This window comes from Fundulus heteroclitus, chromosome 12 (assembly GCF_011125445.2).
Source record: "Fundulus heteroclitus isolate FHET01 chromosome 12, MU-UCD_Fhet_4.1, whole genome shotgun sequence".
Classification (NCBI taxonomy): Eukaryota; Metazoa; Chordata; class Actinopteri; order Cyprinodontiformes; family Fundulidae; genus Fundulus; species Fundulus heteroclitus.
The window spans coordinates 35,807,511-35,834,314 of NC_046372.1; the positions used below are offsets into that span (position 1 = coordinate 35,807,511).

General features: G+C 41.6%; 1 protein-coding gene across 1 annotated transcript in view; it reads left to right on the forward strand.

Annotated features, from left to right (window-relative positions):
• Positions 1 to 26,804, forward strand: part of gapvd1 (GTPase activating protein and VPS9 domains 1) — a 65,047-nt gene that overhangs the window by 34,561 nt on the left and 3,682 nt on the right. Inside the window, 7 exon segments of the mRNA XM_036144543.1 lie at positions 241 to 328; positions 1,116 to 1,148; positions 3,192 to 3,263; positions 3,383 to 3,511; positions 3,599 to 3,725; positions 3,828 to 3,940; positions 5,567 to 5,726. Of these exon segments, the coding sequence (XP_036000436.1) occupies positions 241 to 328; positions 1,116 to 1,148; positions 3,192 to 3,263; positions 3,383 to 3,511; positions 3,599 to 3,725; positions 3,828 to 3,940; positions 5,567 to 5,726 (722 nt within the window).

Here is a 26,804-nt window from a genome sequence, read left to right on the forward strand (position 1 = left end):
CGACGTCCCCCGCACCCATCCACCCAGTAACAGGGCCAACTCAGTCAGCCAAGCAGAGCCGCCACAGGAGGAAATGGCCCCGGTCCCCCAACGGATCCCAGCACCAGCCCCATGAAATTTCAAAACTGTTACTTATTTTGCTGCAGTTGGAGTTATTGCCCACATCTATGAATCACATCTATCCCTTTTATACACTAGTTCCTCATGGCCTTTTTTTAATGTGGGAACTTTTATTCAAAGGTGGAGGACAGAAAAGACAGTGATGATGAGAAATCTGATCGCAACAGACCCTGGTGGAAGAAACGTTTTGTGTCAGCCATTCCCAAAGGTAACGAGATGAACGTCTTAATCCTTCCTTTCTTTGCTGAAATTTGAAATTACGGCTTGTTCTTTTTAAAAGTATTTGTTTGATTGCAGCTCCCGTTTGTTTTTTTTGTTTTTTATTTTGTTTTTATGGGGGAACAAGTTCTCCAAATAACTACTGACAGGGGGAGAAAAAAAATCACACTTTAAAGAGCAAAGCAAAGCCAATTCATAACACGAGAAGGAGAATGATTATGTGCGATCTCTGCTCCATCGCTGATGGAAATCCATTTGGAAAATAATGTTTCATGTTGTTGTAAGTTACCACAGAGACATGTCCGGTTGTTTTTCCTCGCAGGTCTCTCAGCTGTAGATTTATATAGACTTTTCAAAGCTGATCAGTCTCCGGAGGAGCTTTAGCTGTGTGGATGGTATGGTTGTAGCCCTCCCAGCAGCGCTGTCAGCCAGCAGCTAATGGTCATTAGATAGACCTCTCTGTTGTCAGCGCTGATAGATGATGCATCTCTTGCTGCTGTTCTAATCTAGAACCATTTCTCAAACTTCTGCGTGCAAAAACATTGCTCAATACTCTTTAGAGTCATCTCTTTTTATTAAAAAAAAGAACTGTATATTTCTAAAGCGTGCACACAGAACACCAGAGACCTGTGAAAGCCTAAAGCCAGCTTGTCTCCACACCCCTGCAGAGTTGGGTTGTGTTTGTCTCAGATGCTGTGCATGGCGAGGGCTCTGCAGTCCCGCCGAGCAGCAGTGTGTGCTTGAAAGGCCAACCTTGTCTGTTGTGTTCCTCACAGTGCTGTATTGGACGGCTGAGAGCGATGTCCCAGGTAACGCTTCCGTGCTGTCGTCGCCGTGCTAGCTTTTTCTCGCTGGAGCCGGCAGCTGCGCGCCACGCCGCTTTTGTAGATGTCGCCTTAGAGCCGTAGAGCTGTGATGTGACATGGTTGTAGGCTGAGTTCACGCAGTCACGCTCCCTCCTCCGTGCATCCGGTTTTATCCACCCCCCCTTTTCTGTTTGGTGCTAGTGTCATTCATCATGTTCCGAAAGCATGTTTTCCTTTTGTTGCCTCAGAGGAGGCTCTGTAACTCTTGTTTTGTCCATTTGGCACCACTTTAATTGGATGGACAATGGTAGGAGTATTTCCTGTTTATTGGACAGGTCATAATGTACCTTTGTAGGATGTCGCTACATCCCAAAGGTCTAATTCTACATGTCCATATTTAAGTGCGTATATGTTTTGGCTTTAATTCTTACTTTGGTCACTTGTTAAAAACTGCACCGCTACAGTTTTGGTCAGAGTTTGCATACATTCATTATTGGCCTGAATGGGACATAGTTTGGGTCTTTTTAGCTATTTATTTTCAGGCTTTTCAAAGAAAGTTTTTTTTCTTTTCGTTTCTTTTGTTCAACATGTCCTGTCTCGGCATTTCAGGCATACCATATGAGCGGCTGGTTGCCTGTGTCTGTCAGGGCAGTTTTAGTCTATAAAAATAATTTTCTCTAATCTACACATGGTCAAAATTCTACGTGCATGCTTGGATCAGTGTCGCTTAGCTTGTCGCAGAGAAACCAGACCATCAAAAAGGTTTTCGCACAACTCTGGCTAAACACCGTTCTCTAAAAAAATGAGTACAGTTTACTAAATGGGTTGGTTTCTTGGCACAGACACGGATTTTTGTTTGGGATGTGGTCGGGTCCATTCTAGAAGCTTTATTGACAGCCTGCTTCATCCGGTCCAAATCCACACGTGTTCTGTGTTTGGAGTTGTCTTCCTGTAGGATGACCCAGCTCTGTCCAGTTTCAGCCATCCAGTTGTTGAGTCTCCTTCGTTATTCCAGCACCACGTTTTGCTGTTCACCGCAGGCGGTAAACTAACGCCACAGCATGTCGCTATCCCCACCATGCTAGGCAGGTGGTCAAAAGTTATTGGTTTGAAAGCTTTTTCCTTGACTTACATACTTCTAGGCCTTGTGGTCCACTGAACAAATCTTCATCGCTTTTGACCACAGAAATTTCCTCAGAAAGGCATTTAGACTGTCTGTGTCTGAGGCTGCTAGTTTTAGTTGTCATAGAAGTTGTTACATTTTTGCATTTCTTGTTTGGGAACCTCCGTGGAAGTCCATGTTGATCAGTGCAGGCCGTTGATCCTGCAGCTTCTAATGTGCAAGATCCTTAAACCTCACTGGTTCTTTCGTGGCCCCTGCATCATTTGAATCATTTTCCTTCCATCCGAAGTGGACAGTTTGGATCAAAAAGCTTTGAACACATTTGTGTGTTTTTAGAGCAACGATGACAAAAAAAAGCAACAATTGTTTTGGAAGACTTAAACTTCATGAACGACGGCTTTGAAGTCTTCAGCTCAGCCCTTCAGCACAGCTAAAGAAGACGTTTGTGGCAAGAAACCAACCAATTCTACCTTGAGTGATCAAACATCCAGCCAGAACTTTGCTCCCAAACCCTGTAGTTGGCGTAGGACTTTTTAATGGATATATAGATAAATAACGGTGGTTTATGTACATATTTTAGCCTATACGAATAATTTTGGCATCTTGTAGACTAGAGAAAAATTCAAACTTTTGAACCCATGTATTCTTTAATCATTGAAGATTTTGTTTGTATTTTTTAGCCCACCCTAAAAACAAGAACAGTTAAATAATTAAAAGTTGATAAATCGCTCATTCCCGTTATGGGTGTATGTAAACTTCTGGCTGGAGCTGTATGTTGCACAGTGAGAAGTTTCATCTCAGAACATCCCATAAAGTAAAACCAAAGTTTTAGCGAAGTGACCATCCGCCAGTGGTTTCAAACCAGATCATCCTGTGAGCGGGTAACGCTCACAGGAGGATCTGATCAAGTCTCTCCTCCACAGCTCCCATCACAGCGTTCAGGAAGAAGGACAAACATGACAAGGAAGACGGCGCACAGGAGCGTGGCTCACAAGGTCAGCACTGGGTTTTTCTATTTATTTTTTATTTATTTTTTATCTCGCTTGCCTAAAACTCTTCCTCCATTCCGGGTTTTGTTTCACTGCTGCCTGTCTGTTACTGTGTGGTTTGTCAGATGACCCAACGCCAAGAAACAGCACCCAAACCCAGGCAGCCGAGGACATCCTGGACAAGTACAGGAACATCAAGAGGACCAGCCCGAGCGACGGAGCCACCGGAGGAGCCTCTTACGATGGATCTGGCGGTCAGCAAGCAAAACTGACACGTGTGTACATGTCACACATTGGCAGTAGACACAGTTCTTGATTTGAATTGTTCGTATTTCTTCCAGATCTGTGTGGCGAGGACAATGTGAATGAAACTCCCAGAGAAGATGGCCTGCAAAACATTTCTGCTGACGATCTGCCAGACTCAGCCAGCCAGACGGCACACCAGCATGATTCCAAATTTTCTTTTAGGTAAGACGTTTAAAATCGTGCTTAAGAACAAGCTTTACTGACATTTACTTAGTGTTGTCCAGTTTTCAGCAAGGCTTTGCCTGGCCCGGCCTTTTCTTGCAGTGACGCTAAGAAGAAGCTGCGGTTGGCTTTGTGTTCTGCTGACTCGGTGGCTTTACCCATCATGGCACCAACAACCACGCGTAATGGACTGCCTGATCACATGGATCCTGAAGGTAGGAGTCCTCCTCAGTTGGTGCTCGGGGCCAAAGCTGCTTTTTTTTCTGAGTTTGTCCCTAACTGAGCTCATATGGTGCAAATGGATATCAAAAGGAATTACTAATTAGTGCAATGTGTTCAAAACAATCGCCGGTTGTTTAAAAAAGGGAGTTAAACTTAAGATTCCTATTATAGCTTTTAGCTCCATAGACCTAAATGCATTGGTACCATTACATATTATGTCCCAAAGCAAAACATGAACAAGAAAGATTCAGTTTATCAATTTACAGGAAATGAGGAGATGGCTTTTGTGAGAGTCACTGAACTAAGATTTTACTTAGTTTAGTTTAGCAACTGTTCCTGAAAACTGCTTCGTATCCACGTTGCATGGAGTCGACCTGCTTCTGCCACATGTGAACAAGTAACGCCTTCTGTAGTTCCTAGTAATTTTTGGCTAGACCCAAAAAGAACCATCTCCCATAAAATATTGTACCATTTCTAGGCCAGCCAGTGTGTTCTTTGGCCAGTTGGGACTTAGCAGGAACTTTTCCCCAATAGTTTAGATTCACATGAGCTTCATCTTATTATGGGAGAATGCAAAGGTAACTGTAGACCTTCTTTAATCGGCACCTTTATGTTTCTTTCTTTTTAACACTTTCTGGTTGTAGTTTCGCTTTTACTGTGTTTGGGATCCTTTTGACTGAGCAGACAGATCAGTTTGTTCATCTATATTTATGTGTTGCTCTGTCCACTCGACTTTTTAATCAGCACGCCGTTCTTCTGAAAAAGTCTGGAACAACCCATTTTACTCAGATAGCAGCTCTATAACCAGCATGTAAAACATTTCCTGCCTGTATCCTTAAACAAGGGCCACATGTACTATTACTATATTACTATTTGTAGACCTGTTGTCTCACAGAACTGATTATTTGACAGGTATAAATTTTAGTTCTTCCAAAAACAATGATTACTCTGTTCGGTGATTGTTTACTGCTATTATTTTGAGCACAGCAATACACTCCTAAGTTTCACACCCTCAAAGTATAGATATCTTTATCCCTAATATTCTTAGGAAACGGAGTGGATCCTTAAAATGCTGGCAAACATCCATATTGCTCAAATTGTCCGTAAGCAAAATGGCAAGTTTGCACAACTTGCAGATTCTGACGTTACTTAGATAGCTAGGGACAGTGTTTAAAGAAAATTCCCCTGCTGAGTATTAAACCATATTGCATGTGTAGACACATATGGAATGTAGCATAATGCATCAGGGGCTTGCAAACGCATGCTGCTTTGCAAAATGCCACCCTTAAATGCGTTCTTTCACAGCCTTTATTTCTTTACGTTTGGACAAGATGGCAAGTGGTTCCTCTAGTCTTTGTATTGTTTTAGGCTTTACAAGTGATCAGTTTAACAACATTAGGAGCAATATGGAGCTTTGTATCCTTTAAATGGCCTGAGGCTTGAACCACCAACTCGATGGTGGTAGAATGACCCCTTTATGCGCCCGTCCAAGGCTTCAGGTGTGGCTGAGTGGCATCTTTTGCTTTAAATAAAACTCTGAAAGTCAAGGTGGGAGAATGCGGATGCTTTGAGAACAGGCTGTTTAATCAATCCTTTCTCCATTGTCCTGTTTCTCTCAGACAATGAGATCGTCTGCTTCCTGAAGGTCCAGCTGGCGGAGGCCATCAACCTTCAGGATAAGAACCAGATGGCCCAGATTCAGGAGACCACACGCTGCGTCAGCCGTTTTGATGCGCGCACCAGCAGGAAGCTGCTTGCTGCCATCGCCGAGGATTACAGGTAACTTGTGAACTCCTTTAGAGACCAGGCCACTAATGAATTAATTATTTTATTTAAGTGTCATGCATACATGTGCCCAGCCCACATGGGCTTATAAGACACTACAAACAAAATAAGGAAGATGACCATATGTTCTACACCATTTCCACTATAGAAGTCATTTTTACAACATAACAGGGAACAGTTTTCAGTCTCACTTTCCTTGCTTGCTCCACATATCGTGCCACACAAAAGATTTCATTCTCAAATAACCAGCCCAGCGTTTACCCTTCAGCCAACCAAAATAAATCTTTAAACTCACATGGGTCTAAGTAATATTTTATTGGTATGATGCAGTACCTTGAAAGGTATTCATAGCCCTTGAACATTTTCATATTGCTACAAGCTGCAATGTGTTTTAACATTGTATGTGGCAAAGCAAACATGTGGCAATGCATAATAGGGAATTGGAATGAAAATAATGCATGCCTTGCACATTTTTATCATGGTAAAATGGTAAATGGACTGAATTTATTTAGCGCTTTTCCAGTCATGCCGACCACACAAAGCGCTGTACACTATAGCCACATTCACTATCGCGCACACATTTATACACCGAGAAGCAGCTCGGTAGGCAGCTTGGGGTTAAATGCCTTGCCCAGGGGCACATCAACATGTGACAAGGGGAAGCTGGAATCGAACCCACAACCTTTCCTATTGCAAGACGACTACTCAACCCATCAAGCCACAGTCGCTCATCAAGCTAAAGTGCAAAGAGAATTGCGGCAGTCTATGTATACAGCCCTATTTAGTCGGTGACCCTTAATTTAATCCAGATTCCAAAATATTTTATTAATCCTGAAGGGAAATTAAATGTTGTTGTAACTATGCAGGTTTCCTCAAAGAGTTGTTGTAGATGCTGCAGGCAGGAAGGCTCTCCTGCGGTCTGTGTTACAGCACATCTGAAGAAGCGTCTGACCATCTACAGCCCTGAGGGTTCTCTGTAATGTTCATTTTGTGATGAATCCTTCTTACTGGTTGTGTTCTGTCATCAAAAATTTGCTTTTTGAGATTTTTTTAAGTCACTGGCTTTATTAAATTAGGTTTATTTTAACCGTTAGCCTTCAATAGTCACACAGTAATTTGAGGCCTTCACAGAACAGCTAAATTTATACAGAGATTAAATTAAACAGCTGGAAAAAAAGCATCACAAAGACCAATGACCACAGCAGGGAGGTCAGGAATACAGCTGTGTAGAAATTTAAAGCAGGTTTAGCTCAAAATGTTGTAACAAGCTTTGGGCACATCAGAAATGGCTGTTTAGTCCATCATCAGAGAATATGACGGTGTGGTACAGCTGCAAACCAAAAGATGGGCACCCTGGAGGAGCCGCAGGAATGGAATTGATCTTTTACTCTTTCACTCTGACCCTAATGCAAGCGTGGAAAGAAGAAACCCGTTGTTACTGAAACCTTAAGGAAATCTTGTTTTAAAGATTAAAAAATCTTGTTGCAACGCAGCAAACACAAGGAAGAAGGTGCTCTGCTCAGATGAGACCACGGTGGTGGCAGCATCATGCTGCGGGGCTTTTCATGAAAAGGTGGTTGGAGCTAAATGCAGAGCCATCCTAGAAGAAAACCTGTTCAAGGCAGCAACAGACTTCAGACTTGTGCAGAGGTCCATCTTCGACTAAGACAACGCCTCCATCAGTTTAAAGAGAGCGACGATGGAGTGGTTGGAGCACATTCATGTGTTATAACGGCCCAGTCAAAGCCCAGACCCAATCCAGTCAAGACCTGAAAATATACGTTCTCAGAAGTTCTTCATCCAGTCTGATGGAGCTGTTTGCAAAGAAGAATAGGCAAACATGTTAGTTCTGCAAACTACTAAGTCAGGGGGCTGCATACAAATGCATGGCACCTTATTCAGAAATTATTAAAATGAAAATCATGTCTCATTTTCCTTCCACTTCAATTATTTAACACTTTGTATCTATTTATTACATGATATCTCAATAGAATAAATTGATGTTTCAGGTTGTAATTAATACTCTAGCGAGAAACTAAATTTTATTTATTGTGGGCATTTGTAGAGTCAGCGTGTAGAAAATATTAAGCAACAATTTTTGTGTTTTCTTCAGAAAGCGGGCTCCGTACATAGCCTATCTAACCAGGTGTCGCCAGGGACTGCAGACGTCTCAGGCCCACTTGGAGAGGCTCCTACAGAGGGTGCTGAGAGACAAGGAGGTGGCAAACCGCTACTTCACAACTGTCTGTGTTCGCCTCCTCCTTGAACATATGGAGACAAAGATGCTGGAGTTCATTAAAGGTATTTTTTTTACCATCTCCTCCCTCTATGTATCCAAACCCCGGCTGAGCATTTTGACGTGCCGGCTTTCAGAGGAGAGACTCTGACAACCTCACCAGGCTATTTCCCCACACTTTTGACATGTTACATGATTATGATGCCTTTCTGCGTATTGTCAGACGCAACACTAAAACAAATTGTAAAGATAAAATGCTTAAGCCTAAATCCTTTTTCATTGTTTCTTTTTCAAGTGATTTCCTGTAACTCTTTACATCCTTTCAAGACAGGTTTTGGCACACGCGCACTGACTGTTGTCCCTGTGCTTGGCTTAAGCTTTCCAGGGGTGCACAGCTGCTGATGACAAGACTGCAGCAGTGGAGGATTTTCTGCGCTACTTGTACGGTGCTATGGCCCGTGATGCCATTTGGCAATATGCAAGCGAGGACCAGCTGCAGGACGCCCAGATGGCTATCGAGCGCAGCGTTATGAACCGCATCTTCAAACTGGCCTTCTACCCCAATCAGGACGGAGATATTCTCAGAGACCAGTGAGTGGCTGTTGCGCCTGCTGTGCCAAGAAAAACTGCTAATATGTACAAAATGTGAACTTTGCACGCGCTCTGCTGTCTGCAGGCTGTTCCACGAACACATCCAGCGGCTCACAAAAGTTGTGACAGCAAATCATAAAGCTCTGCAGATCCCAGAGGTATTATCCTGATGACTCTTTTTTTTTCCCCTTTGGCCAATGTGTTCATAAAAGAGAAACTACAGCTGCAGCTCAATAAATTAGAATATCATTGAAGAGTTAATTAATTTAAGTAAATGGTTTTAAAAAGTCAAACTCAAAGATTCATTATAGGCATATTTCTGTTGAATTTGAATGTCTTCCAGTTTGTTTAATCCATAAACTCTGTCTCCTAGAAAAATCACAGTATTATAACGCAAATGTAAAAAAGATTTTTGATATAGAAGTGTTGGGCTTTGACCTACAATCAGAAGCAGTCATTGACATCTTACACAAAGTGGGTAAGCCAGGAAAGTTCATCGCTAAAGAAACTCGCTGTTCAGAGTGCTTTAATGGTAAGAAAAAAGTCTAGTAGATAAAGCGACAGGGAACCCCGGCCACAGAGTGCTTTATCTGAGCTTATTATTGGAAAGTTTGGTGGAAGGAAAACATTTATAAAGTTAACTTTACACCACATGGAGTTACTTTTTAGTAAGCCAACATTTTGTGTTTAAACAAAAAATATACACTGACCTCGTGTAATATTTTTTGTTTTTATTAGTTTCAAGCCATCAGAATTATTTAAAATAAACACGTAAAATGTGTCTGTGTGTGTGTAATGCATCCACAACATGAATCTTACTTTTTGAATAGAACTACAGAAATATGTTTCCTTTCTAATGATGGTCTACTTTTATTGAGATGCGGCCGGTTCCCGGTTTACATTAACCTGTCCTGGTCGTAGGTCTACCTTAAAGAGGCTCCCTGGCCTTCAGCGCAGGCGGAGATCAGGACCATCAATGCATACAAGACACCACGAGATAAAGTCCAGTGCATCCTGCGCATGTGCTCCACCATCATGAACCTGCTGAGTCTAGCCAACGAAGACTCGGTGCCAGGAGCCGACGACTTCGTCCCGGTCCTCGTCTTCGTCCTCATAAGGGTAAGTTTTAATCCCTCCACTCTTCTGTCTGACATTGGGCTGAATCGGCAGTCGCTTCTTAAACTTCCTGTCCACATTCACTCGATGATTGATCATCTGAGAAATCCTCTCTGTTTGACTGTAATTGCATCACACTATAAGAGCCTGCGTGCATATTTATTTATTTTTTCCCCCCTTTTGACACATTTCTGATTATAACCTGCACGCTGTTGCACGAGCCTCGTTGGCGCTCTTAATGTGGGCCCATCCCCTCGTCTCCTCCCCTCCAGGCAAACCCGCCCTGCCTGCTGTCCACCGTTCAGTACATCAATAATTTCTACGCCAGCCGGCTGAGTGGGGAGGAGTGCTATTGGTGGATGCAGTTCACCGCTGCGGTGGAATTCATTAAGACCATCGACGATCGCAAGTGAAGCAGAACAGCCACCTGTACGGGCAGACTGCGGGGGAAGGAGCCGGGAGACCGGGAGACTTCCCAACCAACTGCTCCCTCTGCACAGCTCCACAAAACCTGGCGCTCAGCCCTGCTCCGAATTTGTATAGCTTGTACATAGCCAGAGACGTTCAGAGATGACAAAATATATATTACTGTACGTATGTGGACAAATCCAGATTTTAGCCGAGGCGGGGGGAGAAACTGGCAACAGTGTCGTTGAATCTGATTTCAAATATAATTTTTTTTTTTCTTGTATTCTTTTTGGGTTTATTTTTGATCTGTTAGGAATTTTATGTATTCACAACTGATAATATGAGGTTAAATCAATGTAAAATATGATCTTATCTAAAGGGACCAGACTTCCTTGGTGATGAGCGCAGTTTTTTTTTTTGTTTTGTTTTTTGTTTGTTTTTCATCCAGATTTGAGGGATGGGCGTCCAAATTAATTACAGTAAAATGTTTATTCATTGCATTTTATTGCAGTCATTCACAGTTACAGCTGCTGATGGGATTTAGTGACGTTCAAACTGAGATCCATTCACATCTAACCATGCTCTCATAAGGTATCCAACAGTTGGGCAGCTTATTTCATGAATAGTTTACTTCCCTTTTTGTCCCCCCCCAAACTTTCACTAATTTCAACATACGGGGCCTACTTACGTGTAACAGATTCAAGGTATTTATATGCGTCGCTCTATTTAATGCTTTATCTAACTTTAAGAAAAGAAAAAAATAATGCATATCATATCGGAGGGTTCTAATAAAGTTGTTTTAAACCGCTTGAGTCAGGAAGGCACCTTAGCATCGAGAAGCGCAGCGCGATTTAAGATGTACAGGGTTGACTGGTGCACAGAGCAACGGTGGCGTTTATGGATATTTTGAAATAGTGCCTTTGGTGTGGGGTGCTCTGTACAGGTTTTTCATTTGTTAATCCAAAATAGGCACTGCCCCCCCCCCCCCCTTCCCCCATCCACACGCACACTCCACCGGGCCGCTGAAAACCCCCTTCTTGTCCCTCTGCTGGATGGCGGGCGCCGCCACACGTCTTACCGTCATGGCTCTGCCCTTTTTTTTTTTTTTTTAAAGCACCTTGGCTGGAACAAAACAAATCCCAACCTACCTCAAGAGTTGTGCCCTATGAGCCTGAAATCAGATTAATTGTCCTGCATCAATTGACGAGAAAGTGCTGGGTCACCTTTACACTGGTTTTAAAAAAAAAAAAATAATACTAAAAAAAAAATAGAAGAACAGTTGAATATTTAATTGAACTACTGTGATGTTTGTTGTGCCGTCGTCCCTCTTTATCCGAGCAGCCTTTTGTTGATGGCATTAGAGTACGTTTTGTAATACTATACCTGAGATTCCCACGTTCCCTTGTGCAAACTATTTTGGCTCTCTACCTCCTCATGATTTCGACAAAAGGGACTTGTATTTATGTGCGCTTATTTCATTTTAATTTTTTTATTTTTATTTTTTTGTTGTCCCCAGGTGCGGTGTGGTGTGATGGCTCAGTATCATTGTGTTCTCCTAGTTCTGGTTAAAGCATGCCGTTAACTATCCAAAAATGACTGAATCGCTCCCCCCCCCCCCCCCCCCCCTTTAAGTCCAGCTTAATTTTTCAGCACAGTTGTGCCACATGTGTTATAGTTTATTTCTTTTCACAATTATTAACTTGACAGCACAATACACAGTAGGATAAAGGTCCAAAAAAAAAAGAAAAAAGGTTAAAAAAAAAGACAACAACCGAACCAATCAACACTATTGACTTGTTACCGACTTCCGGCTGATGCTGAAGTGATTGGTGTAGAATGAATGTAGGCGTGTGAGAGGCTCGTGTGACTTGTCCACCCTCTGCCTCCTCTTGCATGAAGTCATCGAATGGTCTGTGCAGTCTCAGTCGTCATGAACTGTAGAATAGGATTATCGCGCGCCACAGACCTGCAGCTGAACCTGCAAGAGGACGCAAAGCTTTCTTTTTGTGTGTGTGTGTCCCACCCCGCCCGTCCCTGATACATGCATATCAAAAATCGGTATATTTTGCACAAAACAAACTGGTTTTCCTGGAAGATTTGACAGGGAGCAGTGCATTTCTTGCCTTTTAACCTTCAACGTAACTAATGTGATTCAAATGAAATGCAAAGTTGAGCTTCTCGCTGTGTTTCACTTTAACCTGTAGAACCAATAATGGGCAACTTCACCTAGCTTGCTTTTTTTTTCCTTCTTCCTTTCTTTTTGTTCTAGACCCGTCTGCAACAGCACTCGAGCAGGTTTTCTGTGTATGTGCGGCGCACTTCCTTGCAGTCAGAGTAATGAATCCGATGAGAAAACCACGCACTGGAAAATCAAGTTGCAGGTTGCATCTATACTACTTAGCTTTATGTGATGTCACTTTAATTGGGGAACACATACTCCACAAATCGGATCAAATTACTTGGACCTGGCTTTGTGTGTCAGCGTGTCCTCAGATGGCCAATCACAGGACCAGTACTCATAAAGAAAACAAATTATTGCACAAAAAAAAAAGCCAACTATGCCATTGTGTCAGCAAACGAGATTTGAGCCTTCGTTGTAAGCGACCAAACAGACTAGAGAGTTTGTCAGAGCTTCACTGCTCTGCTCCCTGTCCAACTGAGAAAGTAAAAAAAAAAAAAAAGTTTTAAATTTTGCATCCGATTTGTAAATTTATTTGTAAGCTTGCACAACTCTGACATGCGGGGAAAGCCGGTTTGTCTTTACTGTGATTAATGCATTATGTAATTCTTCTTAAAAAATAAAGAAATGAGAGATGCAGACATTTTCTCCCCCTTTTTTGTTCTCGTCAACACAAACGATAAAACCCTCAGTGTCGATGTACAGCAATGTTTTTAATATTCTGCAGCTTCTTGGACAGCCGTGGCTGGATCTAGTGATTCACGCCGCAGCTGCAAGAGCTTATTAAAACAATGCATAGAATATAATTGTTAGTGGGAGCAACAGAGGAGCATTATCCACAAATAGCAACGTTCTCTGCAAACATTTCATTACTGCTGACTAGAATTTCAGCGGATTGTAATTGGAGATATGCCCTCGTCTAAAAGCCCTCCTTACTTCCCCGGCTGCCTTCTCTAATACCCATCTTTTCACCATCATAAACAGGTTCCCGGAGTGCTCTCTGTCCCCTGATGATATCTCTTAATTGTTCATTTAAATTCAAACATTGGTGAGTAAAGTTAATTAGCAGCGTAAGCCAGTGGCTAGATTGGATCTTAAGACTTGTGACGCTTAGCAGATCGGAGCTGCACGGAGACGCTCGGGTTTGTTTGGAAACTGCTGAACATCCTCTTTTTTTAAAAGAAAAAAAGAAACTATGATAAACAATGTCTTGCAAATGATCTCATAGCTTGTTCAGACTTTTTCAAAGTATTTCACAAAGATCTAAAAATGTCATAGTTCCATTTGCACTGGATCCCCTTTACTCGGATGCTGCTTATTAAACTCCAGAGCAGCCAGCGGCCTTCTGATGTCACCTACCTAGTAGACAGAGTCCAGGTGTGTGTAAGTAAATCTCAGTGTACATCCAGGTGTTGTAGGAACACCTCAGAGGTTAGTTAGGGATCAAACGGCGTCATGATACCAAGGAACACAGGGAGAGAGAGATTTGCAAGAGTGGCAACTACCAGGAAGTGTTGGAAGCAACTAAAGCTGACCTTGTTTAGATCATGCCGTCCCCATGGATAACCGTGGTGGCACTGTCATGCTGTGGGGGGGGGGGGGGGGGGGGCTTCTCTTCAGCATGGACAGGAAGAAGGTTGGAGACCCAGACTGGCGTTCGCTGATGCTGTCTGTCCAGCCCGACTCATCTCGAGCTGTTTCACAAGAGCAACTTTATTCTCCAGATGTCAGCGCTGATGGAGACGTTGACCAAAAGACGTGCAGCTGGAACTGTAGCAAAAATAAGGGTTCTTTGCAGCTTTTATGCAGGCAAACGACACAAACGGCTACACACCAAACGTTTCAGATTTTACGTTGTAAGGCATGACATTTTTCCTTCCACGCTGCTCTGCTCGTCTTTCCCATAAAATCACAGTGAAACGCTGAAGTTTGTGGTCGAAATGTGATAAAAATGTGGAGAGGTTTGAGGGCTATGAACACACAAGGCACCGCATCTGCCTTTGGGTTGAGCTGGAGGTTCATTTCTACAGGTGATGACAGATGGATCTCAGGAATTTTTTATGTCTTTTCTTCTTTTCTGGTCTCATCTATGTTATTTTTATTGATGTCATTCTGCTACTTGAAGACACAAGCAGGCCCGAGGTCTCACCCAGATGGCTGCGGGATAACAGATGATCAGTCCAGCGGGGCTCATGCATGACTTCACATGTTGGTGTGGCGCTTCCTGACTGTAGGGGAACAACGGCCTCCCACCTCACCGACAGACGATGATCTCATGGCGTCCATAAACCCCGTGCTCTCTTCATGCTGCGTGGGAAAGGCAAATTGCTCACCTAGATTTCCTGTTTAAAAAAAAAAAAAAATGTAGATAAGTCACCACTAACTGTTCAGCGGCACCCAGGTATGTTTTGCAAGGGCTGACAAGATGGGAGCAGCTAAATTTGCAATACCTTTAAAAAAAAAAAAAAAAAAAAAAAAAAAGCTACAAACTTTTAGGTATTTTTGCTATGCGAGAACTAGAAGTTTAGATCATATTAAGATTTAACAATGAGTCTAAACCTCAAAATGCTCTAGGTACAAGTTGTCAAGAACCTATATACCAAAATTTTGCTGATCGGACAATATTAGGCTTTTTTCAGAATCAGATATACTTTAATAATCCCAGAGGGAAATTGCTGTTTCAGTACCATCACCATAACATAGCTAAATATATCCATTATTTTTAATACATTCAACTAGGGGAAATATGAACAAGTGAGTATATTGATAGAAAATTAACTAAAAAGGTTTGCAATGCTTGCCATGATTGAGTGGCGACCTGTCCATGCTGTGCCGCTGTTCTCGCCCAATGACCACAGGAGAAAGGCACCAACCCCCCAAGATCCTGCATAAGTAGGCAGAGATAGTGGATGGGTTTGCAACACATTAAATCTTGTTCTTTGGGCACTGTGTAATACTGTAGGGACTATAGAGTTGCTGGAGCTGGGAGTTCATCCTGTAATCTGTGGGTTGCCGGTTCAAACCCCCGCACCGACTGGCTCAGTCGTGTCCCTGGGCAACTTCACCCGCTTTTCCTGCTGCTGGTGGTGCTGATTGTCTGGCAGACCCGCTTCTGAGTCTGACCCAGGGCAGCTGTGGCTACAATGTAGCTCACCACTGGCAGCATGTGAATGACTGTAGTGTGAAGCGCTTTGGGTTAAAAAGGCGCTAAAGGTACAGCTCAAATATCATTAAGCTGGCCGTTGTCTCTCACGTGTTTTAAGTAACTTGATTTGCAAAATCTGAGAAAAACGTAGAAAATTTGTACCAGTAAGAGAATGTTACCTATGAGTTGCCACACGAAAAGAACTTTAGAGCATTTCCACTATTTCTCAACAATTTAAAATATATTTAAAAGTATTTTTAATCACTTTCAAAAAGTGAAACTTTATTTGGAATCATTACACACAGGGTGATATATATTATATACTTTGGACTTCTTAAAAGGACAGTGGGACAATACTAGGAAATGACATGGCTCCACACATCCTCTCTGACTCAAATTCATCACTGCACCTCAAGCAATGTGGATTCTGGACTTCTTCACTCTTCCTCCAGACTCTGGGACCTTGATTTCTGAATGAAATCCACAATTTACTTTATTCTGAAAAGAGTACTCTGGACCACTGTTGGACAGCCCAGTCCTTTTCCCTCTTTATTCCAGGGAAGACGCTGTTGACAGGGTGACTTAATGCAAGCAAAGCTCTTGCTGTAGTCCATGAAATGTATATTCATGTGCATCATAGCTCTTGAAGCACTGGCTCCAGCCACAGTCCACGCCTGATGGATTTTCCCCAAATTCTCAAGGCTACAGCTACCAGTTGCTTGTCCACCATTTTCTACTGTGCCTTTACCTTCTGCTTAACTTTCTGTTGATGTGGTTAGACACAGGGAACAGCCAGATTATTTAACAATCAGCTTTTGTGGTTCTCTCTTGTGGACTGTGTCTCTGCAACCGTTGTATCAGCAGTTTTCCATGCGATCCTGGGACATTTAACATTTTTGTTTTGATATTCTAATTTTCCGAGAAACATGCTGGGTTCTCATCACCTGTGACCCATATAGGCAAATCATAAAATAGACCGAAATAAATACTTGAGTTATATGTGTGTCTATGCATTTTATGAGTTTTACTTTTGAACTGAATTAATGAAGGGGAAAAAAATAACTCAATGATAATGAAATTTAATGAGAAACCCCTGTATGTGAGAGCTAGGTGTACCAAAATGTGTCTTACCCTCGGTGGCCTGCAGATGGCAGACGCACCATTCCTGATGATGCTGTGCGGGTCCTGCTATGAGGGGCGCTCAGACAAAGAAGTCTACGGAGCTCGACGACTTGACATTTAAAACCATTTGGACCCACTGTCTGGTAAAAACAACAGCATAGAAACCTACTTTGTTCTATTATTATTATTATTATTATTATTAGTAGTAGTAGTAGTAGTAGTAGTAGTAGTAGTAGTAGTAGTAGTAGTGTATAGTCAGTAAGTAAGGTTTTTTTCAATATATGTACCTGAAAAAAAAATATTAATTGTGCTCATGCATAAGCCCGCGTGCCATTCACTGCTGCGTGTCAAGCGCCCTCAGAAGACACGCCGCGCGCGCGCCCTCTCCTCACCCCTATGCGCGCTGCGTGCACGCACGTATACGCACTGCGTGTTGTTGAGCGCGAGACACTGGTACACATCCAGCTGCTACAGTGGCTAGACCTTCGGTCAGGACAAAACAACACAAGGCAGCAGCACGTCAATTAAATTAAATGTGGGGGAACGAGGAGAGGGGGCTAAATGAACAAAATGTCAAATACACATATTAAAACTTAAATGAAACAGCCGCGAGGATGCAGGCAGACGAGAAGATTAAAACTCAAAGGGATACCAAGTCTCTGTGCCCAGAGGTGCTGATATTGAAAGAGATGCAAATAGTAAAAGAGAGCCCCACTCTCTCTCACTCTAATAATTTCAGCTTAAAACTATAGAGACAAAGGCTTTGAAAAGGGGGGGTTGTGCCTACTAAAAAAGGCTGGGCTTTATCATAAGGTTGCTGTAATGAGTCATTAGAAAAGAAAACAAATGCAAACACTCATTGTTTGCTGCACTAAAGCACAGCCATGTGTAGCATTAAAAAAAAGGCAAACAAAGGAATGAATCTACATTCCTTCAATTTTTCCATTTCTATTCACCATAAATGATTATCAATTAGGTAAAAGTGTCAATTGCAGCGACGTGTTTCCTTTCTCTTATTTTGCTCATATCATTAGAAAAAGAACAATTTTCACAGTCCCGGCTAATCACCTCCGATGGGAAAGAGTGGGTGGTGACATTAAACTGAACCGTGGAAATGGAACAGGAATTAGATGCACTTAGCCATCACATGTTAATGGCAGCAATCAACAGCCAATTACCCGGTGTTCTTGAGTACCTTGACAAGCGCAGGTGTACCCTACGACTAACACGAGCCCCTTTTGTGGGTTTCCGTGAATTCCACCGTTTACTGCGTTCTCTGATTGTGCCTGTGCGTTCTGTCGAGGTTGCAATTAGGCAATATTGTTATATTCAAGTGTCAAGTGTTGATCAGGAGAAAAAAAATAAAAAATATCCCCACAGAGCAGTAATGTATGCACTTTGTCCAGATGCACGTAAATCAATAAAGCTGTTATTTGTTTACATCAGAATGTCCTCCGTTGTTGTCGCTTTCAGAAATGCCTATACTGTTACACTAATGTGCATATTTTCAAAATAGGTGTCAGAAATGCGTTGGCAGCCTTGCGTTGCTTTTATTTATTTTTTAGTCCGTCTGCGGATTGCCGTGGTGTTTCTGCCTGGCATGGTCCTCACTGTGAGCATGATCTGGGCTGAAGATGTGCTGCTGATGCTGATCATCTCTGTCACTATAGGGTGGAATTCAGGGCTGAGCTCACTGTTGCCCTGACATATTCTAGAAAACACACAGGGACACGCATGCACTTGCGTTAGCTAGCCGTGCACACTGTAAGGCCAGCATCCCTCCGTGACCCATTTAGATTTTTCTGTCCTTAAGCAACAGGTGATAGGGCTTCCCCCGGATGTCATCTGTGTCCCTGGCCTCGGTTGAAAGACGGCGTTCAGGACCCAGGGAGGGGTGGCTGGCTGGCTGGCAACATGCCCGATCTGCAAGTGAGCTGTCCTATCATTGACATCAAGTAAGCTGAAGATGTCATGTCTTCATCTTGTGAGAGTTCAATCCCCCTTTCAGAGTGGATCAGGCTCTCTGTCGCCGCAGAGAGGCTGTGCAGATTGGTATAGCCGGTCATACGTCCTTCTAGGTACATCTAGAAAATCATTCCTTGGATGCAGATGTTTGCTTTGCAAAGAGCAATCCCTAAATAATTTACTGCACTAGCTTGTTTATATCCTCACCTTACATCATTTAATATAAAACAGAAACCATCAACCTAAAGAAAAGATTCAAAATGCACCCAGTGCAATGTTTTTTGCAATAGTACAAGCAACAGATTACATGAAATTTAGATTAGTTACATAAGGGTAGTTAATTTTCAGCAAAGACATTTAAATAACATAAATATATTTTAGAAGTTACAGATAGCAACATTTTTATTTAAAGACTAAATTTAAATAAATTTATTTGAATCTGTTACATTTAGTTACGTTACATAGACAAGACATTATATAATATAATAAAGTGATTGGTCTAAAAAAAATCAAAGGTTGATAATAAGCAAGGAAAAGAAAAAATAGCAGTTTCACCAAAAAAAAACAACAGTTTGCTGCAATTGCAATCTTAATTATTTAATGTGCCAATTTAAACCATTTCAGAGTTTGATCTTAGAGATAGAAACACAAAAACCCTCTGAACAATCCTCACTCTGCCCTTTAAAATCCCTCTGAACCCCTCTGACTATGTGGCCCCAACTTATCACAGAATAACTTTTGAATGTTAGACTGTCATCTTCTAGCTGTGTACATTGTCTGACTTAAGTTTGATCCTGAAATTTCAGAAAACTCAACAGAGCAACGCGTTTGTGTGTTCCCTGTAAAACATTTGGAGAAAGAAAGCTGATGTAAATACTTTTTATGAAATATGTCAGTCTTAATAAACAAAATAGAAAACGGAGGGAATCATAATTGTGCGCCTTCTTAGCTCTATTTCAAAATGGTATATCATCGTCACTTTTAAAGTACACACTGTGTGATGTATTTCAAGCATTTCATTTAGTTAATTTTGAGGATCGTGGCCTAAAAGTTATGAAAAGATAAAATTCAATTTCTCACCAAATTGGAATCTGGCTGCCCCGGGCTTAGACACGATGGATGTGAGACTTATAGTTAAATCTGTGGTTCAATATGACCTCCTATTTAGGTTTGGTTTCAGTCACCTTCCCAATATTATTGCAACTTTATTTTAATGTTAGTTTTATCATAGCAAAATACCATATTTTGCTTGATTTATTCCAAGTGAAGTGGTGGTTTATTATGACTTGTGTGTTTCTTATCTTATATTCCCTATCACTTTGACTATTCTTCTTTCAACAAAATACGTGTTCTCTGCAAACAGAACAAGTTTCAGTGTATATGATATATATATATATATATATATATATATATATATATATATATATATATATATATATATATATATATATATATATATATATATTCTTTGCATTCCTGCAACATTCATTCTAGAAGATATAGTAAATAGTAATCTGAAAAATTCCTGTTTTGTTAAGAGGTTTTTTGTTATCCCACATCAGTGGTTTCAGTTAAATAATGATCATTTAAGACTGACAGCACACTCTGACTATCAAGCAAACATGTTTTACCTTATATTCTATAATATAATTTGACCATTGACAGTCCATTAGCTTTTAAGAATGACCTGTTCTTTTTCCTCCTTATTCTTCCTTCTCTTGTGTTTGCCCTCGAGCTGCTTGACTTGTTCTACTTGACTCCTGAACCATTTTAATATCAGGCTGCCACAGGCTTCCTTCCTGTAAGCCACGTCTTCATCTTTCTGTTTCTGCCCTTCCAGACCAAGAGATAAAAAACGGAGCGCTGTGCACTCCTGCCGGTGTCTTCCCAACAGTGTTTAATAAAAGAGGTTGTGATCCTGTTCAAATGCTTTAAATATAACAAAAAGAAATATGTGTGTGAGTGGGTGTGTGTGCGCGCGCACTCTACATCAGCCAAGTAAAAAGATTTTTAATACAAAGATGTAATGTTATTGGCTACACGATCACAGGGAAAACTGCCTATTTGATGGTTTTCCAGCAAGCAGTCATTCAGTCATCTGCGGTCTCCAAACATATCAATGGAAAGTTTAGTGGAAGGAAAAGCGGTTTTAAAAACTGTACCCATGTGGCAAATATAATTGTAGTCTTGAAAGGATTGTGGAGCAAGGTTCACTCAAACGTTTGGTGGGGATTCTCCAGGTGTGGACAATGGCTGGAGTCCGAGCTTCAAGAGCCTCCACGCCCAAATATATCCAGGACACAGGCCTACAACAGACACATTCCTTATGATAAGCCACTCATGAAACATCAGTCTGAGCCAAGGAGAACAAGGACTCGCCTGTTCTTCAATGGAAAAGATCCTCTTTTCAGATGCACAAGAGTGCCATGTAGCACCGATGTACTTATTTTTTTTATAAAAAGGACTCAGTTTCAAGTTTTACAGAGTATGGACATACATCTCAGTAGACCAATATTTTTGTCTTAAAAGTCCAGTTCTTTATTGCGAATATTCTGATATTCTGATATATTCAATTCAGGGTTTCATTAGCTCTAAGCCATAGTCAGCAGAATTAACAGAAATAAATGCTTAAAATACACAGGATCTCTATCTGAAATGAATCTATATGTAGTATGAGTTTCATCTTTTGAATTTAATTACAGCACTATATTAACTTATCTATGCTGTTGTAATTTATTGAGGCGCATCAGTATTTGTGTTGGTATAAAGAAGCATGTAATCCCATCAGAAATGCGGCTGGAACTTAGCGATTTGCTACACAATAAATAAAATCTAACACGGGCTGTTTATCTCCATCAATTCTGTCAGAGTCCATCGTCAGAAAAGCGAACGAAATTATCAATATCCTGCACGCCGGCTCACTTTTACTCAGCGCTAAACGCAACAGCTAGTTAACAGTTCATATTAATCACTTCTGAGATGGCATCGATAAAGCACTCCAATGGAAAAATGGCAATTAAGCATTTATTGGCCCAAAGTGATTGGAGTTGTCAGAGGTCATGTGCTGCGCATGGCGGAGTATGTGTGGCGTTTTTTTTCTTCTTTTTTTTTTTTTTTTTTTTTTTCTCCGTGCTTGCTCAAGATGGCCCAACTTTTCTTTATGACATCCATAAAAAAATGCAGCTCATCTAACTGCAGCGAGGCTCCTCCGTGCCATCTTTCTTTCACTGGCACCTCATTGCGTACTCAAGGAGTGGCCCACAATGCTATATATTAATTAGGGGACTCAGAAACAATAATGGTGACGATAAAGACAGTCCTCCCTTTGTGCTCTGCATTCTGCCGTCAGACAACATTAGGAGGCATGGGAGAGGAGATAGGCGAGGAGGAGGAGGAGGAGGAGGAGGAGGGGATGGAGAGATAGAGCTCCTTCTCTCTGGAATGTAATCTCCCTGATGTTACATGGTGCAGCCTAAACTGATAAATTGCAGATTAAATGGCGGCCACACTCCACTTCACCCTCCAGCCTGCACCACACCCCCTTGGTTCCTCACATTTTTGCTATTCACTTGCCTTCTTGGCCTGTCAATTCTGCCTAATCGTGAGAGGCACTAAAACACCAGGTCTTGACAGAGCTAGATCAAGAATGATGAACATCTCTCAATGGCAAAAGACTCGTGCTCCTAACTCTACTCGAAGGCTCGCATCACTTATGCAGAAATCAGCGGCGCACCGGCATGCAGGAATTATGCCCGCTGACAGGAGATGCATGAGGTGCGCATTGTGCGGCTGGAGCAGCCTTGACAAGTTATAGTTAACTGCAGCGTTGGCGACCCCAAACACAAAGGATGCGGCGGGCTTATTAATGGCGGAGCATCTATGTCAATAATCCCTGCTTTTGGGTTGTGTCCAGTGTCATGCATCTTGCCACTACTAAGTGGCACACACACACTTGGGTTTTTACAGTCTATAAGCGTGCATCCTGAGACACACACACACACAGCTCCCGATCCCCTCTTTGTGTCCCTGAAGTTATGGGGCAGAATGCTTTATTTTTCCCCTCATTGAACAGCAGCTAGAGTAAAAAAAAAAGAAAAAGAAAAAAAAAAAGTTAAAAATAGATATCAAAATACATTTGAAGCAGTGAAAATGAGTCCTGAACATGTCATTGTTTTTCTAAGTAAACGCATTTCTAACGAGGGTGTTGATGCTAAATTCACACCACACGCTGGTAACAACTCAAGGAATCCACATCTACAGAGAAATCCAAACAAATTAGTTCATAAATAATGTGCAATGAAGTAACACTGCCCAGAAAAAAAAGCTACTGAACATGCTTGATGAAGTTCATTCAACAATTAGCAGGAAACCCTTTTTGGTGATGACAGCTCCAACATGTCTACTGTATGAAGTCGTTTGCATTGCTCAGGTTTGATTTTTGTCCATTTTTCCATGCAAACAGCTTTCTAATCTAATCTAATCTAATCTAATCTAATCCAATGGAAGGTTTTGGGGGCTCATCTATGTGCTCTGATCTTCGGTTCTTTCCAGGCTTCTCAGCTGGATTCATGTTAGGTGATTATTTTGGTCTTTTTTAGCAGCTTTATGTACTTTCTCTGAAATCCATTCACTTTCCTTTGTTGTGTTTTTAGGATCATTGAATTCCCAAAACAAGAAAAGAAGAGAAAAAAAGACATCCACCTTTGTTTTATCTCCAGATTCTTTTCTGGCACATTTTTCCATTGGTCGTTTTTAGTTATATCAAGCCTGTCAGACAAACAGTCCCACACCGTGACGTTCCCACCTTCAGCTTCCCTGTTGCCATGGTCTATTTGTGGCGTTTTCACCTCCAAAAAGTGTTCAGTTTTGTCTCATCTGACCAGACTTCTTTCTCCCACTGACGCGTATAGATGTTCTGCAGCAAACTTTAAACAATCTATTTCCATTCTTTTCCTTCTGCAGAGGAGTTTTGCGCAATGAGCATCCATAAATGCCAAGACTCTTAACGCACAACTTTTTTTGTGTGTGTGTTTTAAACAATACTATCTCTGTTCATTCAAACTCTCTTTAATACCCCTTTCCTTTTGGACAACCCTTCTAACTTTTCTCTGATCTTGCAAGCATTACTTGGTTGTGGCTCGTTTATGGTGAAATAATGTTCTTTCCATTTCTAGATGATGGCTACAAAGGTGCTCTATGGGGCACCCTTAGAAGATCAAGTACATCTGGAATCATCTGTCACCAGCATGTTTTGCCTCTTGTGTGATTGCTTGGTATTGAGAAACCTTTATATTGTCCATCAATTTGGAATCAAACCGCCTATATTAAATTGCACTGATAGGGAGCAGGCCTGCTTTCTCAATACTATTTTCTTTGCTTTCTGTGTCTTTTTGCAATTTATTTTCTTCATGTGTTGAGTCCTTATTCTCTGGAGAATCAAACATAATTTCATGTCTTTTGATTTTCTCTATATGTGTGTATTACTTAGGTTATTATTGAGATCTGGTATGAATTTCATGCCAGTAGTCCCATTTCTGATATATTTACTTTAAAAAATGGATGCCTCCAATACTTGTTTCCCCCTGCTATGTGTGTGCTTAAAAACAGAGGGCGGTGGGGGGGTTTCTGCTTGACCTAATCCATAAGCACAGATACAAAAAATAAGTCATTAAATTCCACACTGCGTGTTGCACATGTCGTCCGTGGAAATATTTGTAATGTATATTCTAATTTTTCTGAATAAATTAGGCAGAGGTGCATTTTCCATGTAAATTTATTCACGGCACAACGAAGAGGAGTGTGGGGGGTGCCGCTAAGATCTGCCAGATTATGCATAATTGTAATATTGTAGCCCTCATTTCTACATCTAGCGCCGTATTGCGTGGTCATTAAATTCTAAAATAATGGCAACCTCACAGCTTCTCCGTCCTAATTGCCCCTTCCATACAATTGCCTACCTCAAGACAATATGATGAAGTGTGCCGTGCTATGTGTTAATAAGCTGGCATTTCTAACTGAGGAGGAAATGCTTTGGAGTTTCACTATCAGAGGGGATTGTGGGATGACTTCACTCACTCACTCAGCGACTGTCCTCACTTCTTCACTGTTTCTCTTTGACTTTTTGATGCCTTGAAGGCGGCAAAGAGCTGATCTGGATGCAGGCCTGAGATATCAGGAGGAAAAGCGGGATTTCAGCTTGTCTCTGCTCATCTTGAAACGTACAGGAATCAAAGAGCGAGGAAGAGGCTCATTAAGAAAAGACACATGTCTAATCCGCTCAGATTTTCTTTTTTTTTGGGGGGGGGGAGGGGTGCGTTTCTAAAATGAAATGCAACATGTTTGCTAATTGTGCGGCTGCATCATGGGCAAGACGTGCATCTCAAAGTTGAAAATATGCACGGATTTCAAGCGTGGTATCTCTCGAGTGAGGCCGGAATCAAGTGAAGGATGGATCAATCTCTGCGATGATGTGCGAAAAGGGCAAGTTCCTGACCCCGCATGTGGATTTTCCTCATTACTTTCATTAGCAGCTGAGCATTTTTACACTTAATCCAGAAGAAAAAAAAAAAAGCCCAACATCAGCACAGCATGTTGGTATTGAGCTGTGTGTGGCCACGGTGGAACCTGCACGTCCTCATCTGTGCGTAAACACACACACACACACACACACGCTTCCAAGTTAAAGCGTCAGGCTCACAGACATAAAGGAGGTTATTATAACGTGTTTAAAGTGTCCCCAGAGGACTTTCTGCCTGAGCCGGGACTCTGTGAACTCATCACTGGCAGTTCTGCAGGCCTGACCAGTCTGTGGTCTCACACACACACACACACACACACACACACACACACACACACCCCAGATTGCTTCATCTCAGTTTAACCCACGTAAGCATCCTCTCTGCTCATTCTGACGTTTAACCGCGCTTCATCTCCACATCCTTAAAGCAGAAATTAATGACAGCACAAAGCTGCTCATTTATAATTGCTTCATTATACTGTTGTGTTCTCCTGACAATAATGGTGTTGCTGGTGTTTTTCTAATTATATGGCTTTTTTTTCCCCCCCGCTCGTTATCAAGGACTTCAGGTAATTGTGGAGAAAATAATGACTGCTTGCCTGTCCTCCTCCGTCTCTCTTGGATTGCACATCACAAACGGTCTCAGTGCAACCCTATAGCCCTGCCAAGGAGGCTGCCTTTTAAAAGCTGACTCCATTACGCTGCGAGTCATTCAGCCGCTCGGTGGCGGCGGCGTCTCTAATGAGCGTGTGCTCTGTGTTTAGTCGAAGCTTTTCATGACAGATTACCGTTAGATTTGATTTTTGTTTCTTTGAATCGCATTGTTTTTTGTGTGTGGTTTTTAACTGCTTTTAAAGGGATGGTTCAGGAGTTTTCGAATGAGGTTATTTTAAAGGCTTAAAAGTCGCTAACTCTTTTGGTACAATGTTGTGAACGACATCACGACCAAGTTGGGGGGTTTTCTACTTGCAATTATGAAAAGCAATATGATTTGTAATGTTTTTGTGGCGCTGACAACTATAAATATTACAATTTTAAACCAAAAACACCTAAGGAGCATGCTCTCACATAGAGCTGTATGTTGCCCTCTCATGTGACACCAGTCCAATGGCATGCACACTGTCAGTTCTGCAAATAAATAGTTAATACCTAAAATATTTACAGTTTTTTGCTGTGTATATGCATGGAAGTCATACTGGATATTTACCTTGAGGCTCCTCAGCCGCCTGCAACTTTTAGTGGGTGTATTTCTGCCCGGAAACTAGGAAAATCTGATTTCACAACACAAAGAGAATGCTCTATAGATCAGTTAGTGCAGCATGTTGACAGCAGCCAAGACCAACGTGGACGTCTACCCTCTTATAAGAACTCCAATCTCAAAAAAGTCTGATTTGTTCTTACGGATGAAACCTTGTGAACTGTGAAATTGTTTGCAATGTGTTTATTAACACAGAATACAATAATCTTTCCTTCTGAAACATAGTGAGAGCGTTTCCAGTCCAAGTAACTGCCTCATAAAACGTAATGCAGCTCAAATTAATACTATTCACTTAAACCTTTAAACTATCTATAGTTTTGCTTTTTGCAGCACTTTACTTTTACATCTGATCAGAAAACCTTTGCTTATTTCATTCTTAGAATGTGTTTAAGTATGTAACTGGTGACACGCCACCTCCATTTCCTGTGTAAATAATCGTTGTCATCCCTCAATAAATGCTTTCTCCAAAAAAAAAAAAAAAAAGCTTAGCCAGCAATTTTTGTGTGTGTGTTGCTGGACATTTTTAGGAGACTCT